The 12,051-nt window shown below is 44.7% G+C and overlaps 1 protein-coding gene across 5 annotated transcripts; it reads left to right on the top strand.

The window, feature by feature from the left end:
• Positions 1-255: 255 nt before the first annotated feature.
• On the top strand, positions 256-10,086 carry hnrnpr (heterogeneous nuclear ribonucleoprotein R). 5 transcript variants are annotated; one of them, XM_031586026.2, is made up of 15 exons: positions 256-433; positions 1,322-1,477; positions 1,805-1,923; positions 2,188-2,295; positions 2,489-2,602; positions 2,876-3,052; positions 3,301-3,436; positions 3,834-4,039; positions 4,392-4,541; positions 4,712-4,833; positions 5,062-5,603; positions 7,320-7,386; positions 8,674-8,751; positions 9,439-9,648; positions 9,768-10,086. In XM_031586026.2, the coding sequence occupies exons 2-12, from the start codon at positions 1,324-1,326 to the stop codon at positions 7,352-7,354; spliced, it is 1,863 nt and encodes a 620-aa protein (XP_031441886.1). In that variant the 5' UTR covers positions 256-433; positions 1,322-1,323; the 3' UTR covers positions 7,355-7,386; positions 8,674-8,751; positions 9,439-9,648; positions 9,768-10,086. The 5 variants fall into 5 exon arrangements, with proteins under 5 accessions (XP_031441886.1, XP_012693097.1, XP_031441887.1 ...); XM_012837643.3 differs by having other exon boundaries at positions 9,181-9,648; XM_031586027.2 differs by lacking the exon at positions 8,674-8,751.
• Positions 10,087-12,051: the final 1,965 nt, after the last annotated feature.

Raw genomic sequence — 12,051 nt, 5'->3', positions numbered from 1 at the left:
TCAGGCAGACAAGTTAAGGCAATCTGGGGAGATTTCACGAATCACGACTACAGAATGTTCTTCCAGATTTGATAATTTGATCATGATATGTGTGACTAAACCACACAGACAAAACCACATCATTGCACATGTAAACATTGCACTCTACCAGCATCATTACCATCGAAACCAAATAGAACCTGCTTAGAACACGCCCAAAATAGGCCACGCAGCGTGCTTGCGTACGTGCACGCCACCGCCGCTCTGACGTCGGAGGTTGGCTCTCCCTACGCAAGGAAGTGGCGTTGTTTGAGCGACTGGGCTGTCTGTGTTGTCTCGTGGGTAACGTTAGATCCAAAGAATTATTTTTTATGATCAGCACCGTTTGACTGCTCCTTAAAACAATTGACGGAATACTTAAGTTGCACTAGTTGCATCGTCTCGGAATATATAGGTAAGTTTTAGCTAACTGCTTATTTAATCTAGGTTTTGGCGGGTGGTTTATTTGAATTCTGAAAGGTGTCCTAAAGCTAGGCCTCATACGGCCAGAAAGCTCGCCAGCTAGCACGGTAGCTAAATCTCAGCAGGCATGTTTTCTAACGTGTACTGTTAATTTATCATAGCAGACTACACAACACATAGATATTCATGACCTCTATCATGTAAAAATAGGAAATTGATTCCATCGAATAAGGTACAATGGTAATTTAGCGCAATTTTGCGGGGTGCTTTTGTACCTAGCTTTGGCTAATTGTTTAACCTCACACGCGAGGGGGGCGGAACGCAGCTCTGTGTAGCTCGCGAGCTAAGGTAGCGCCGGCCACATGCAAAAATGTGAAACGTGAAAGTTGGTTATATGGAGACAGACAGTTCACGGTGAGGTATGGATGTTATTGTTCACCACGCCGGTGCAGGTACACTGCTCACGTCTACGTTGTTTGCGTTTATCTGTAACTCTAGCCTGACTGAGCGTGTGTCTGGTGAGGTCTTTGCACTTTGAGGCAGGCTGAGCCTTTGGTGTTTAAGACCACTTCATTTGAACAGGTTTGATCTGCAATTATCGAAGCTGCACCTACAGGTTGCATGATCATTTATGAGACAAATCAAAGTCACAAGGTAGATGCACATTGAAATCTTGTTGTTGACAGTCATGTTCACCTTTTCACACTTTCACAGTTGCATGCTTGTTCTTTAGGCAATGATTAGGTTGAAGTTCCTAGATTTAATGAACTTGTCATGGCTATTGGAAAGGAAAAGGTTCAGAGCATGTTACAAGTTGGTTGAGTATTGCTGTCAGTTTGTTTGTAGCATGCATTCCTCTCACCAGTTCTCTCCTTCACAGGAATGGCTGCGGAGGTGAACGGCAGCTCTGCTCCAGTGAAGGAAGAGGAGGAGCCCATGGATGTCTCCATGACCCACACGGAGCACTACCAGACGCTGGTGGACGCCGGGCTTCCTCAGAAGGTGGCTGAGAGCCTGGACAACATCTTCCAGACAGGTGAGTCCCACTCAGACCAACGGTTTGGAGGGGAGGTGGACATGAAGTAAGCACTTTCAGCCACGTCGCAATTTCAGCCCACCTGCAGGCAGTAGCAAAAGAGATGGAAAACCTGCTGGGTTTTCGAAAAAGTTAGTACTTTTTTACATATGCATATTAGGGTAAAATGTAAAATGGCACCACGTCCAGCAGTGTAGACTGCAATCTTGCAGCTGTGCACCCAGTGGGGTGCTTGTGTATGTACAGCAGTATATTTATTATAATGATGTGGTGTGCAGGAGTGAGTCCAGTCGATGCACTATTTACAGGTGATTTTTGTGCTTGCAGGTCTTGTATCATACACCGACCTGGATGAGCGAGCCATCGATGCCCTGCGGGAGTTCAACGAGGAGGGGGCGCTCTCGGTGCTGCTGCAGTTTAAAGAGAGCGATCTGTCCCACGTGCAGGTGAGACTCACACCCCTCGGCTTTCGTAGAGGCATAAATGGGAATAGCTTTGCTAATGTTACATGCTGATTCGAGAAAAGGGGGGAGTGTGTAGGTACTTTGGAACGGATGGGTGTTAATGGAGTGGCAGTTGTTGGGTGCTGATGCGGAGAGGGTAGGCGGTTGACTTGTGTTGGCTGTGTGTGTGTGTGTGTTGGTTGTGTGTGTGTTGACTTCTGCTGTGTGTTGACTTCTGTTGTGTGTTGGCTGTGTGTGTGTTCTCAGAACAAGAGTGCTTTCCTCTGTGGTGTCATGAAGACATATAGACAGAGGGAAAAGCAAGGAAGCAAAATCCAAGAATCCACAAAGGGACCAGACGAAGCCAAGATCAAGGTACGTGATCACATTTGAATCAGATCTGATTACTGTAAATTGTTCCCAAAACATGAAAATCAGTTTTCTCGAACCTCTTGGTACAACAAATTCGATGTACATGTTGATTACAAACATATCAACACAGACCAGTTTCTGAGTCATGGATGGCTGTATTGGGAGTTTTTTCTGAACTTCCCTCCCTGTTCCACAGGCTCTCTTGGAGAGGACGGGATACACCCTTGACGTCACTACAGGACAGAGGAAGTATGGGGGGCCTCCTCCCGAGGAGGTGTTTTCTGGAGTGCAGCCTGGAATCGGAACAGAGGTGAAGTTTGGTTCTCATGTTCCCACGTTCTCTATAACAGACGGTTGTCTAAAAACCTTTGTAGTTTGTCAGTGTCAAACATACAGAAAAATGAAGTGCTGGTTTTTGTATGGCAAGATGAGTTAATGGTGATGCATTGAGATGGTTGTATGAAAATGTTTTCTCCTGCTTGAGAAAGTAAATCAAGATCAATTGACATCAAATAAAAGGCAGTATGACCACTGTCTGCAATTCCTCATCGACTTCTTCCTACCGTTACTGTGTGTGGTGCAGGTGTTTGTGGGAAAGATCCCCAGGGACCTGTACGAGGATGAGCTGGTCCCTCTGTTCGAGAAGGCTGGGCCCATCTGGGACCTGAGGCTAATGATGGACCCGCTCACCGGCCAGAACCGTGGCTATGCCTTTATCACGTTCTGCAGCAAAGGTGCCGCACAGGAGGCTGTCAAACTTGTGAGTCCATTCCCCTCTCTCTCCACAATCCTCTGCCACAACAATTTTATATTGTCTTATTGGTTGTAACTGCACTGCTTTCTGTGGGGACTATTAGTCCGTCTATGCCAACTTGAATGTCATTGAATGTAACAACTATATCCCATGTCTGTAAAAAAAAAGAAGTGTTCTGTTTGAGTTGTAATCTAAAGATCTGTGTTATTGTAAATGTATTGAAGGGGGTGGATGTTTATTGTTTTTATCCATAGTGTGACAACTACGAGATCCGGTCAGGAAAGTACCTTGGTGTGTGCATCTCCGTGGCAAACAACCGCCTGTTCGTGGGTTCAATACCAAAGAACAAGACAAGGGAGAGCATCTTGGAGGACTTCGGCAAAGTCACAGGTCAGAGTCACTGAAGATATGTAGGTTTAATTAAGACCAATTGCAAACTAAGAGCAGAATGACTAACAATACACTTTGTAGTTTATATCTGCATTTCTTTTGCCGTATACCAATCATATGTTTCTGCATGATGCAAGGTAATCTTACTGTAGGCCTATGCACAGTGATGTATAACCATTCCCATGGACTACATTGTTGCTTTACATGTTTGACAGCATTCCTGGCCAATCTCTTTAGTTTGACTGTCATAAGGCACTTAATGAACACGTAAATGAATCCATTCTTTAAGCCTATGTGGTGTAGGGTTGACATGGTGTGTGTGTGTGTGTTTGTGTGTGTGTGTGTGTGTGTGTGTGGGTGTGTGTCTCTGTGTGTGTATGTATCCCTGCTATGGCAGAGGGGCTCCAGGAGGTAATCCTCTACACCCAGCCAGATGATAAGAAGAAGAACCGGGGCTTCTGCTTTCTAGAGTACGAGGACCACAAGTCTGCCGCGCAGGCCCGTCGCCGCCTCATGAGCGGCAAGGTGAAGGTGTGGGGCAACCCTGTCACCGTGGAGTGGGCCGACCCTGTGGCCGAACCTGACGCCGATGTCATGGCCAAGGTGAGTGTTCAACATTCCATAAGTCCCTTGTAGTGAATGGAAACGGCACACAGATGTAGTCATGTTTGAGGCATATATCACCTCATAAAATATGCGTTCATTCAAAGCACATAATGTTTTTAATTTTTTTTTTGTTGCACAGCATCAGTCACCTACTTTTTCCGCAGGTTGTAGTAAAAGTCTGTTTGTCTTTATTCGCTACGTGTTGAGGCACATTAATCATTCACTGTATGTTAGCAGAGAGAATGCATTGTTCTGTGGCATCCATATTCACAGAGTGGGGGTGGAATCTAGAAATGTGGTTCATTTCATGCTTGTGAGTTAGTGTGTATGTTTGTTGCCTTGGTCACAGGTGAAGGTGCTCTTTGTGCGTAAGCTGGCCACCGCGGTGACGGAAGAACTGCTGGAGAAGACCTTCTCTCAGTTCGGCAAGCTGGAGCGTGTCAAAAAACTCAAAGACTACGCCTTTGTCCACTTTGAGGAGCGCGATGCTGCTGTTAAGGTGAACATTGGGACACACACACTACTGCTGTCTCTCACACAATCTCACACATACAAAAAAATTCGTACATTTGTGTCCGCCAGCCGTCCATACAGCATCATTCTCCTAAGAGTTAGAAAGATGGTTCACTGACTCCTTGCTTTATTTATTTTTAATTTTTTTGTCGTCAGGCGATGGATGAGATGAACGGTAAAGAGCTGGGTGGGGAGGAGATTGAGATTGTGCTGGCCAAGCCTCCAGACAAGAAGAGGAAAGAACGCCAGGCTCAAAGACAGACGACCAGAAACACAGGGTAAGGACAGTGAGAGGGGTCATGAAAGCATGGAAGGGAAGAAGAAGAATATATCAGAAGAAGGGTAGTGAGAGATGATTGGCTGACAGCAAGGGCTCGTGGGTCAGGTGTGTGGAGTGGAGGTGTTTTGTTGGTGTGTCTTTCTGCTGTAAGCCCCTGTGTTGTGTTGTGTGTGTGTGTGTGTGTGTGTGTGTGTGTGTGTGTGTGTGTGTGTGTGTGTGTGTACAGGTATGACGACTACTACTACTACCCCCCACCCCGTATGCCTCCCCCGGGGCGTGGGAGGGGCCGTGGTGGGCGGGGAGGCTACGCCTACCCCCCGGACTACTACGGGTACGATGATTACTATGACGACTACTACGGGTACGACTACCATGACTACCGCGGTGGTTACGACGACCCTTACTACGGTTACGACGACGGCTACGCCATGCGGTCCAGGGGAAACCGCACCAGCCGAGGCGGCCCACCCCCTCCCAGAGCACGCGGGGCGCCACCCAGCCGCGGCAGGGGTGGCTACGCACCCCGAGGAGCACCCATGGGCGCCCCCAGAGGCGGGCGCGGGGGCCGAGGGGGGCCCTTCCCGCCCCAGAGGGGAGGGCGTGGCACTCGGGGGGCCCGGGGCAACCGCGGGGGCAACGTAGGTGGCAAGCGGAAGGCGGATGTCTTCAACCAGCCCGACTCCAAGCGCCGCCAGACCACCAACCAGCAGAACTGGGGGTCGCAGCCCATCGCCCAGCAGCCCCTTCAGCAAGGGGGCGACTACTCTGGTAACTATGGTTACAGTAATGACAACCTGGAGTTTTCCCAGGATTCTTATGGGCAGCAGTGGAAGTAAGACGCCACTGAATGGTGTTTGGGCAGCAGCAACATCACAAGACACTCACATACACACACACACATTTATACACTTTCTTTCACACACAAACAAAAAAACACATCGACATCTCACTCAACAAGAGAATTGGCAGCAGTGTTTGATTGACTTTTTATCTTTCATCCCTCCCTAATTATCTCAAACTATAAAACGGACAGAATGCGGAATTGGCCCCTGAGGTCCTGATTGGCTGGAAGTCCATTTTGGCTGAAGAATGTAACTGTTTTTTGGTCCCCCTTATTGTTAATTGTATTTACCCTCCATTTAAGTTTGAACTCTCATGCTATCATGGGATCTCTTTTGTCTTAAAAATGGGCGAAAATTTTATTCTGTTTTTTGTTTCTTTTTCTTTTTTTTTTAATCCAACAGTGAACATTTTTAAAAGTGGACATTGTTTTTCTTTTTTTCACCAAAAGTCTGAGAGGACATTAAAATCATGAAATGGCCTTGCAGGAAGCTCATGTCAGCCCTCCCCCAGTCTCCTCATCTTCCCCATCTCTTCCCCCGAGAATCCCCCTCTTTCTCTCATTTCTACTAGTGGCATAGGGACTTCGCTTGTATATAATGGCTTAAGGCTAGAGCTTCATTTTCAACCGTTTATTTTTTCATTATTTGCCGAGGTGGAGAAAAGAATCCACAGGAAGGAGAGAAAAAAAAAAAAGGGTTTTTGTAGCAGGAAGTACAGTTAAACGTGTATGTCTAGCGTTTCTAGAAGTAGTTCAATTGTGTTTTTTAAAACTGATATTACTATAATAATTATTACTTCAAACATTTTTCTTTCTTGAAAATGCTCGTAAGGATTTGGTTTGGCTCACCTTAAGAGCCACCCCAGTTTGTTCTCTGATGTTTGTATTTATAACGTTTTTTTGTTTGTTCCGTTTCAATAAAACTCAAATCGAGCATCATTCATTGGTTGGATACTTCCAAGACTCAATTGTGTCCCAATTATCTGATTGAATTCAAACCACAGATCTCACATTTGTGCCCAATTTGAACCTAAATCTTTCTGGCATCAACAACAGACCAGTGATTTGTAGAGCTCTCTTGAGGAACTGAGTCTGAACACACAAGAACAGAGACTATAAGCAAACCTACGAGACAGCGGATAGCATTTTAGCCCTCCATATTCAAGGATGAAATGCATAGTAACGTCACATATTGTCCTGCAAATTGTCATGATTTATGCAGCAGCAAACTTTTGCACTGTTCCGCCCCTGGATTGGCCAGTTTCCAGTCAAATAAAGAACAAAGGATGACAAACTATCTGATATTTCCAGAGACAGTCATAATGAACACATCGGACACAGGAACTGAAGTACAGCCTATATGGTGCCCTGCAGTCTTTATTTTACAGCTGTACCTGAGGCCTGTAAGGGTGCAGAAAGACTCCCTAAATGCAGTAACACAAGAACCATTCCCAGTTCCCCAGTAAGCTTCTGACAGCACCCTCCCTCATCTGTCCAGTCCGGCATAGCAGACCAGTGATTTCTACCGATTGTCTGCATGTGTGTGTGTGTGCGTGTGTAGGAGGGAGGGGGAGAGCGAGAGAGAGAGAGGTAGAATGAGAGAACACTGTTAAGTGTTTTCCCTTCTCATTCGACTCACCCAGGTGTCGGGGTGGTCTGCGTGCCAAAGCCAGCCTGAGGAACACACCACAACTGTGTGCCTCTCTACGGGTGAGGAGCCGGCTTTTACCGAATCCTCCCTCTCTGTCCTTTTGTTGTTTCATCTGTCCTATTTTCCCTCTCTCGCTCTCAATATCTTTTCCATTTTTAATTTTTTTTGCCACTTGCCTCTCTCCCTGGTGTATTCCGCTTTTGTTACTGTTCTGCTCTCTCTCTCTCTCTCATCATAAACAGGGATCGTGGTGGATCGCTGTATCTGAGCTATGGTCTGCTGCAGCATGTGTGTTGGGCTTCGTTGCAGCTTCTGCTTCTCTCTTAGGGCTTTGATTACCCAGATCTTGTGATTAACAGTGGCTCAGCAAAGCTCTACAGTCAGGTCCTTCAGGCACATGATTCTGCATCTCAATCATAAAGTATCCCAAATGCCACTTGGATAGCTCAATACAGGACTGCATCAGTTGAATTGGACCCTGTGTGTGTGCAGTAATCAATATCAGTATCAGCAGTAGTCAGCAGTGTGTTTCATGTAGTGTTGACACTTCAGGGTTTATCATTGGCATACCAATAGTGACTGGTTTAAGTCTTTGAGAGGGACTCTAGAAGTGTTCTGTTAGTCATATAATTGCTACTTTTCACAACAGAAGAACTGCCCATAACTATATGGTGCAGATGCTGTGACCTAAGTGAAGTCATTATTGTCTGGATGCATGTACATCCATGTTCCACTAGATGGCAGCAATTAATTTCCACTACCAAACAATCCATTGCATTGGTCATGGGGGTAGTCGGAGCAGGAATGAGTGCCTTTGTTGTATTTCACACGTGTTGATAGGATGATCTTTTGATAACAGAAAGAGCTACTTACATGCAGTATGACCTCTACAAAAGGGAACTTGTATGTGCTTTCGTCCTGCCGGCCAAAATCACTCGTGTGTGTGTGTGTGCGTGTGATTTTCACCTTCTATAAACAGATATGTAGACACGGTGAAGGTCACCAGGGTCACTGGTGGATAAAGAAGTGGCTCAGAGAATGGTGCTTTGATGTCTCAAGCAACAAAAACCACAATCATGTCACTCCGCAGCAAATTCGATGTCCCACACAAAATATGTAATGACTTAGAAACCCCTGACGCTTGTCTTAAAGGATTTGCTATAAATCACTGAGGTACTTAAAGATGATCAAATCTATTCCCAATTCGGAAATGGTCCGGTAGCGCTTCAGATAAGGTTGCTCCTGATGCTGGGCTTTGTTGCCTTGAGACAGTGAGGTGACCTGGGAGAGAAGACAATTCCTTGGCTGTAAGTGATCATTTATTTTTGTTGTTGCCTGAATGTCAGGGCTGTCATCATACCCTGCTATCTACTGTAAGGAAGAATTAGGTGGGGCTGAGACAAAGTGACTCTTTCCTGGACTTGGTAAGGAGGTTTCCTTTACTTAAATGTAAATTCAGTGTAAATATAATAATGCACTTTAATACAATCTGTGTTTGTGGGAATCTGGTTTACCATTTGTGTTCCTACCCCGCATAGTTTTCAAACCACCAACTCGGGTGTAGGAGTAGTTGCCAAAATAGCTTTCACTCTGTCTGTTGCATCACGCACTATAGCATACTACTCTTGCAATACTTTGCACTCTCGTTAATTTTCTCAGTGTATTGCACATTCCAGTATATTCTGTTAACACTCCAGTCCCCCATTCTTTCAAGTGAGCCCACTTGATTTTCACATAAGGCTACTTCATCACTGGCAGGGCTTGCTGTTCACTTCAGAGAGGAATCAAGTGCTCTCTTGTAAGGTAAAAAGTTGCTAGGGTTGTGCATTCATTGCAGCTTTCTATGTTGATAGATGGAATTTGAGCAAAGCCGATCATTAGAGCCAGTCAGTTTTACATATTTAAAGTGGAATCAGGTCAAACATAAGCTAAGTGTGAAATGGGCTAAAGCTGGAATGGACGACATCACAATCAGATATTCCTTGTCACACCATTCTGTCTTCATCCAAGATTCTTTTTCTGTTCTAAAAATTCTATATGGCTATTGATTACCCTGACATTTAAAAGATAACATGGCTTTTTCTCTTTGGCCCCATTCCCGCCCTCCTCAGCCTAGGTCCTACGTCCACTGCAGACTTCCTGTTTGGGCCACAACATGGCCAGACCTGTCCAATGGGGAACTCTCGAAAACTCAATCTTCAAAGTATACCCCAGACTTAGTCTATGCCGTGGAGCTGCTTTTTCCTGTCTTGTTGATCCTCCTCTTAGGCTTGTCCATTGGGGTTGCATTCCATGCCATTAAGAGATGGAGGAAGAAGAGGGTATAGATACTTGTAATTTTTTTATATAGTACTCATTGTAATAGTTATTTGCTGTCAGTACTTATTTCTTGTGCGCCCATAGACATAATCTAACAACATCTCTCCATCTCTCTATCTAGGAAAATTTAGAGAGGAACTCCTTGGTCGAACAGCTGTGTCAGACTCGACTTTGTCTAAAGGATATCACCCTGAGGCTGAAAGGCCTACATGAGGCCCAGAGGCAGCAGCGAGTTGGAGGTGGAGGCAGGAGAAGGGTTGAGTGGCTCATGGAGTAGGCTACCCATCTATCCAGTCTTCCTTCCATTTATCTTACCTAATTTATCTGCCCCTTCTTAGGCACTGAGACATTACTACCTTGTGGCCTCCTATGGTAGACCCTTATCTAGGCCAACCAACGTCTTTTTTGCATTTTGTCAAATACAAATTCTTCATCCCAAACAGTTTCAGTTTTTTTATTCTTTTAGTTGAATAATAGTATGACATTGTTATGGTGGTGTTTGTTTGTGGGAAAGGGCCAACTTGTGGTGCTTTTTGTCAAGGATTCAAACTTTAAGGTGGTTTGGGTCCCCCTCTCTCTGTTATGCCTTGAGAGCTCCTGTGAAGCTTGAGGGCCCCTTATTTGTTCAGTGCATATTGCAACATCTTTAAATTACTCTCTATTTCCATGGGGAACGTGACTTTCAGAGTTCAGCAGCCAGTCAGACTACAAGAGGGCTCAACCACCTCAGTTTCAGGGTAATAGTGTGCATCCAGTCCCTAACTTCAGTTCTTGGAATCCATGTGAACTTGTAACCTCCTGGCATAGTGAGGACACTTTCTACAGGCAGCAGAGTCTTCATTAGCATCCTGGTGAATGTGGTGTAAAGACCTTTCATAAAGGAGGTATATTTTAAAACCCACAAAGCTCTGATGATGTATAATAATTGAGAGTTCCTATTGGCTGCATTTCAGGTTTTTTTCCATTCAGTTATTCCATGGCTCTTTAAACCCCCATATTTCTAAACCCATTCTCAGAGATGGGCAGTATTTCAATTACTTGTATTTGAAATACGTATTTCAATCACTTTGAGTATCTTGTAATTTGTATTTGATAGGGCTGATGAAAAATCAAACGTAATTTGTAACAAAATACTTTAGAGTTGAGTCATTTTGTATTTAAACTACTCAAAATACTTTCTCCAGTGTTTAGGCCGAAGCTGTTTTTCTGTCGGATTCTATCTTCATTAGTACGCCGACTTAAAGAAGGTCCTTTCAAAGAGCGAATCGAGTTGTTGCACTGAACGTTAGCCATCTTTACAGAATGTGGCCGTTTCTATTACCGCGCACTTTACCGAGTGCACTGCAATACAGTGCATAGTGCACCCTAAGCACTTACATCTGTAGTGCGTTCTGTCGCTGATTAGTGTTGTCTCAAATGGAACACTGACGGACACAAATGTGTGAGCCTTTTACCCATAAATCTGTGCGCCAGCTTCCTCTGGCCAACTGGAAATTTTAAAAAAAGATGGCGGACCAAACTCCGCTGACAGCCGTGTTTTGTATGTAAATGTACATCTGTTGGCGTTTTCTCGCTTAGATTTTTCAAAAGTTACCGAGAAATAGACACTGTACCATCAGATGACACCGTTATTGTAACCAGCAATAATGGTTGAAGTGATTTGCGAAGCGTCAGTTAGCCAACTTTCCAAACTGAAAAGCTGCCTAAAGGGGCTCCTCCTCTTCTGCTACGTAGCCAAGATGGCGCCTGTTTAGGGTGAGTAGTGTCCATCGTTGCACACTGCATTTTTTGACCGTTTGCAGTGCGCCATCCGGGTACTTTCAGTGCCCTGAACTCTGCTGGTTCTGTCAGTGTGAATGCCCTAAGCCAGGGGTTTTCAACCGGGGGTCCGTGGCCCCTTGGTGGTCCGCGACGGCATTGCAGGTGGTCCGCGACATGAGCCTATGTTGATCAGTTCACCATTGAAACAGCTGCTGCCTGCAAATATATATATATATATATATATATATATATACATAATTAATCAAGTTGTTGTCTTTTAATAGCTTTGCTTAGTTACACTGACATTATGTGACTGTTCTTCCTTTTTGTGGAGTTCACCAGAGCTTTGTGTACATTATATAGCCCAAACCTGAATGCTCTGCTATACCAAACTGTGAGAAAATGGAAAATCCAGAAAAAGTATTTCCTATATTTTAAATACAAAATACATGTATTGTATTTTGTTACATTTTCTGGCACCAGTATTTTGTATTTTATTTTAATACATTTATTTGAGGGGTATTTTGAATTTTGTATGAAAATACATTTTGATGTATTTTTGCCCATCTCTGCCCATTCTATGTTTACTTGTACATTAGGCCTCCTAGAAAATAGCTACTAAGACGCAGGCAGAATTCAACCTC

The sequence above is a fragment of the Clupea harengus genome, chromosome 19 (genome assembly GCF_900700415.2).
Source record: "Clupea harengus chromosome 19, Ch_v2.0.2, whole genome shotgun sequence".
Classification (NCBI taxonomy): Eukaryota; Metazoa; Chordata; class Actinopteri; order Clupeiformes; family Clupeidae; genus Clupea; species Clupea harengus.
Note: the sequence above shows the minus strand (reverse complement) of the source record. Positions and strands in the feature narration are given on the sequence as shown.

Coding starts and splice junctions, on each gene's coding strand:
- hnrnpr (XM_012837642.3), top strand. CDS start 1,324: ATGGCTGCGGAGGTGAACGGCAGCTCTGCTCCAGTGAAGGAAGAGGAG. Junction 2,603..2,875: donor AGCCTGGAATCGGAACAGAG/GTGAAGTTTGGT, acceptor TGTGTGGTGCAG/GTGTTTGTGGGAAAGATCCC. Junction 4,040..4,391: donor ACGCCGATGTCATGGCCAAG/GTGAGTGTTCAA, acceptor CCTTGGTCACAG/GTGAAGGTGCTCTTTGTGCG.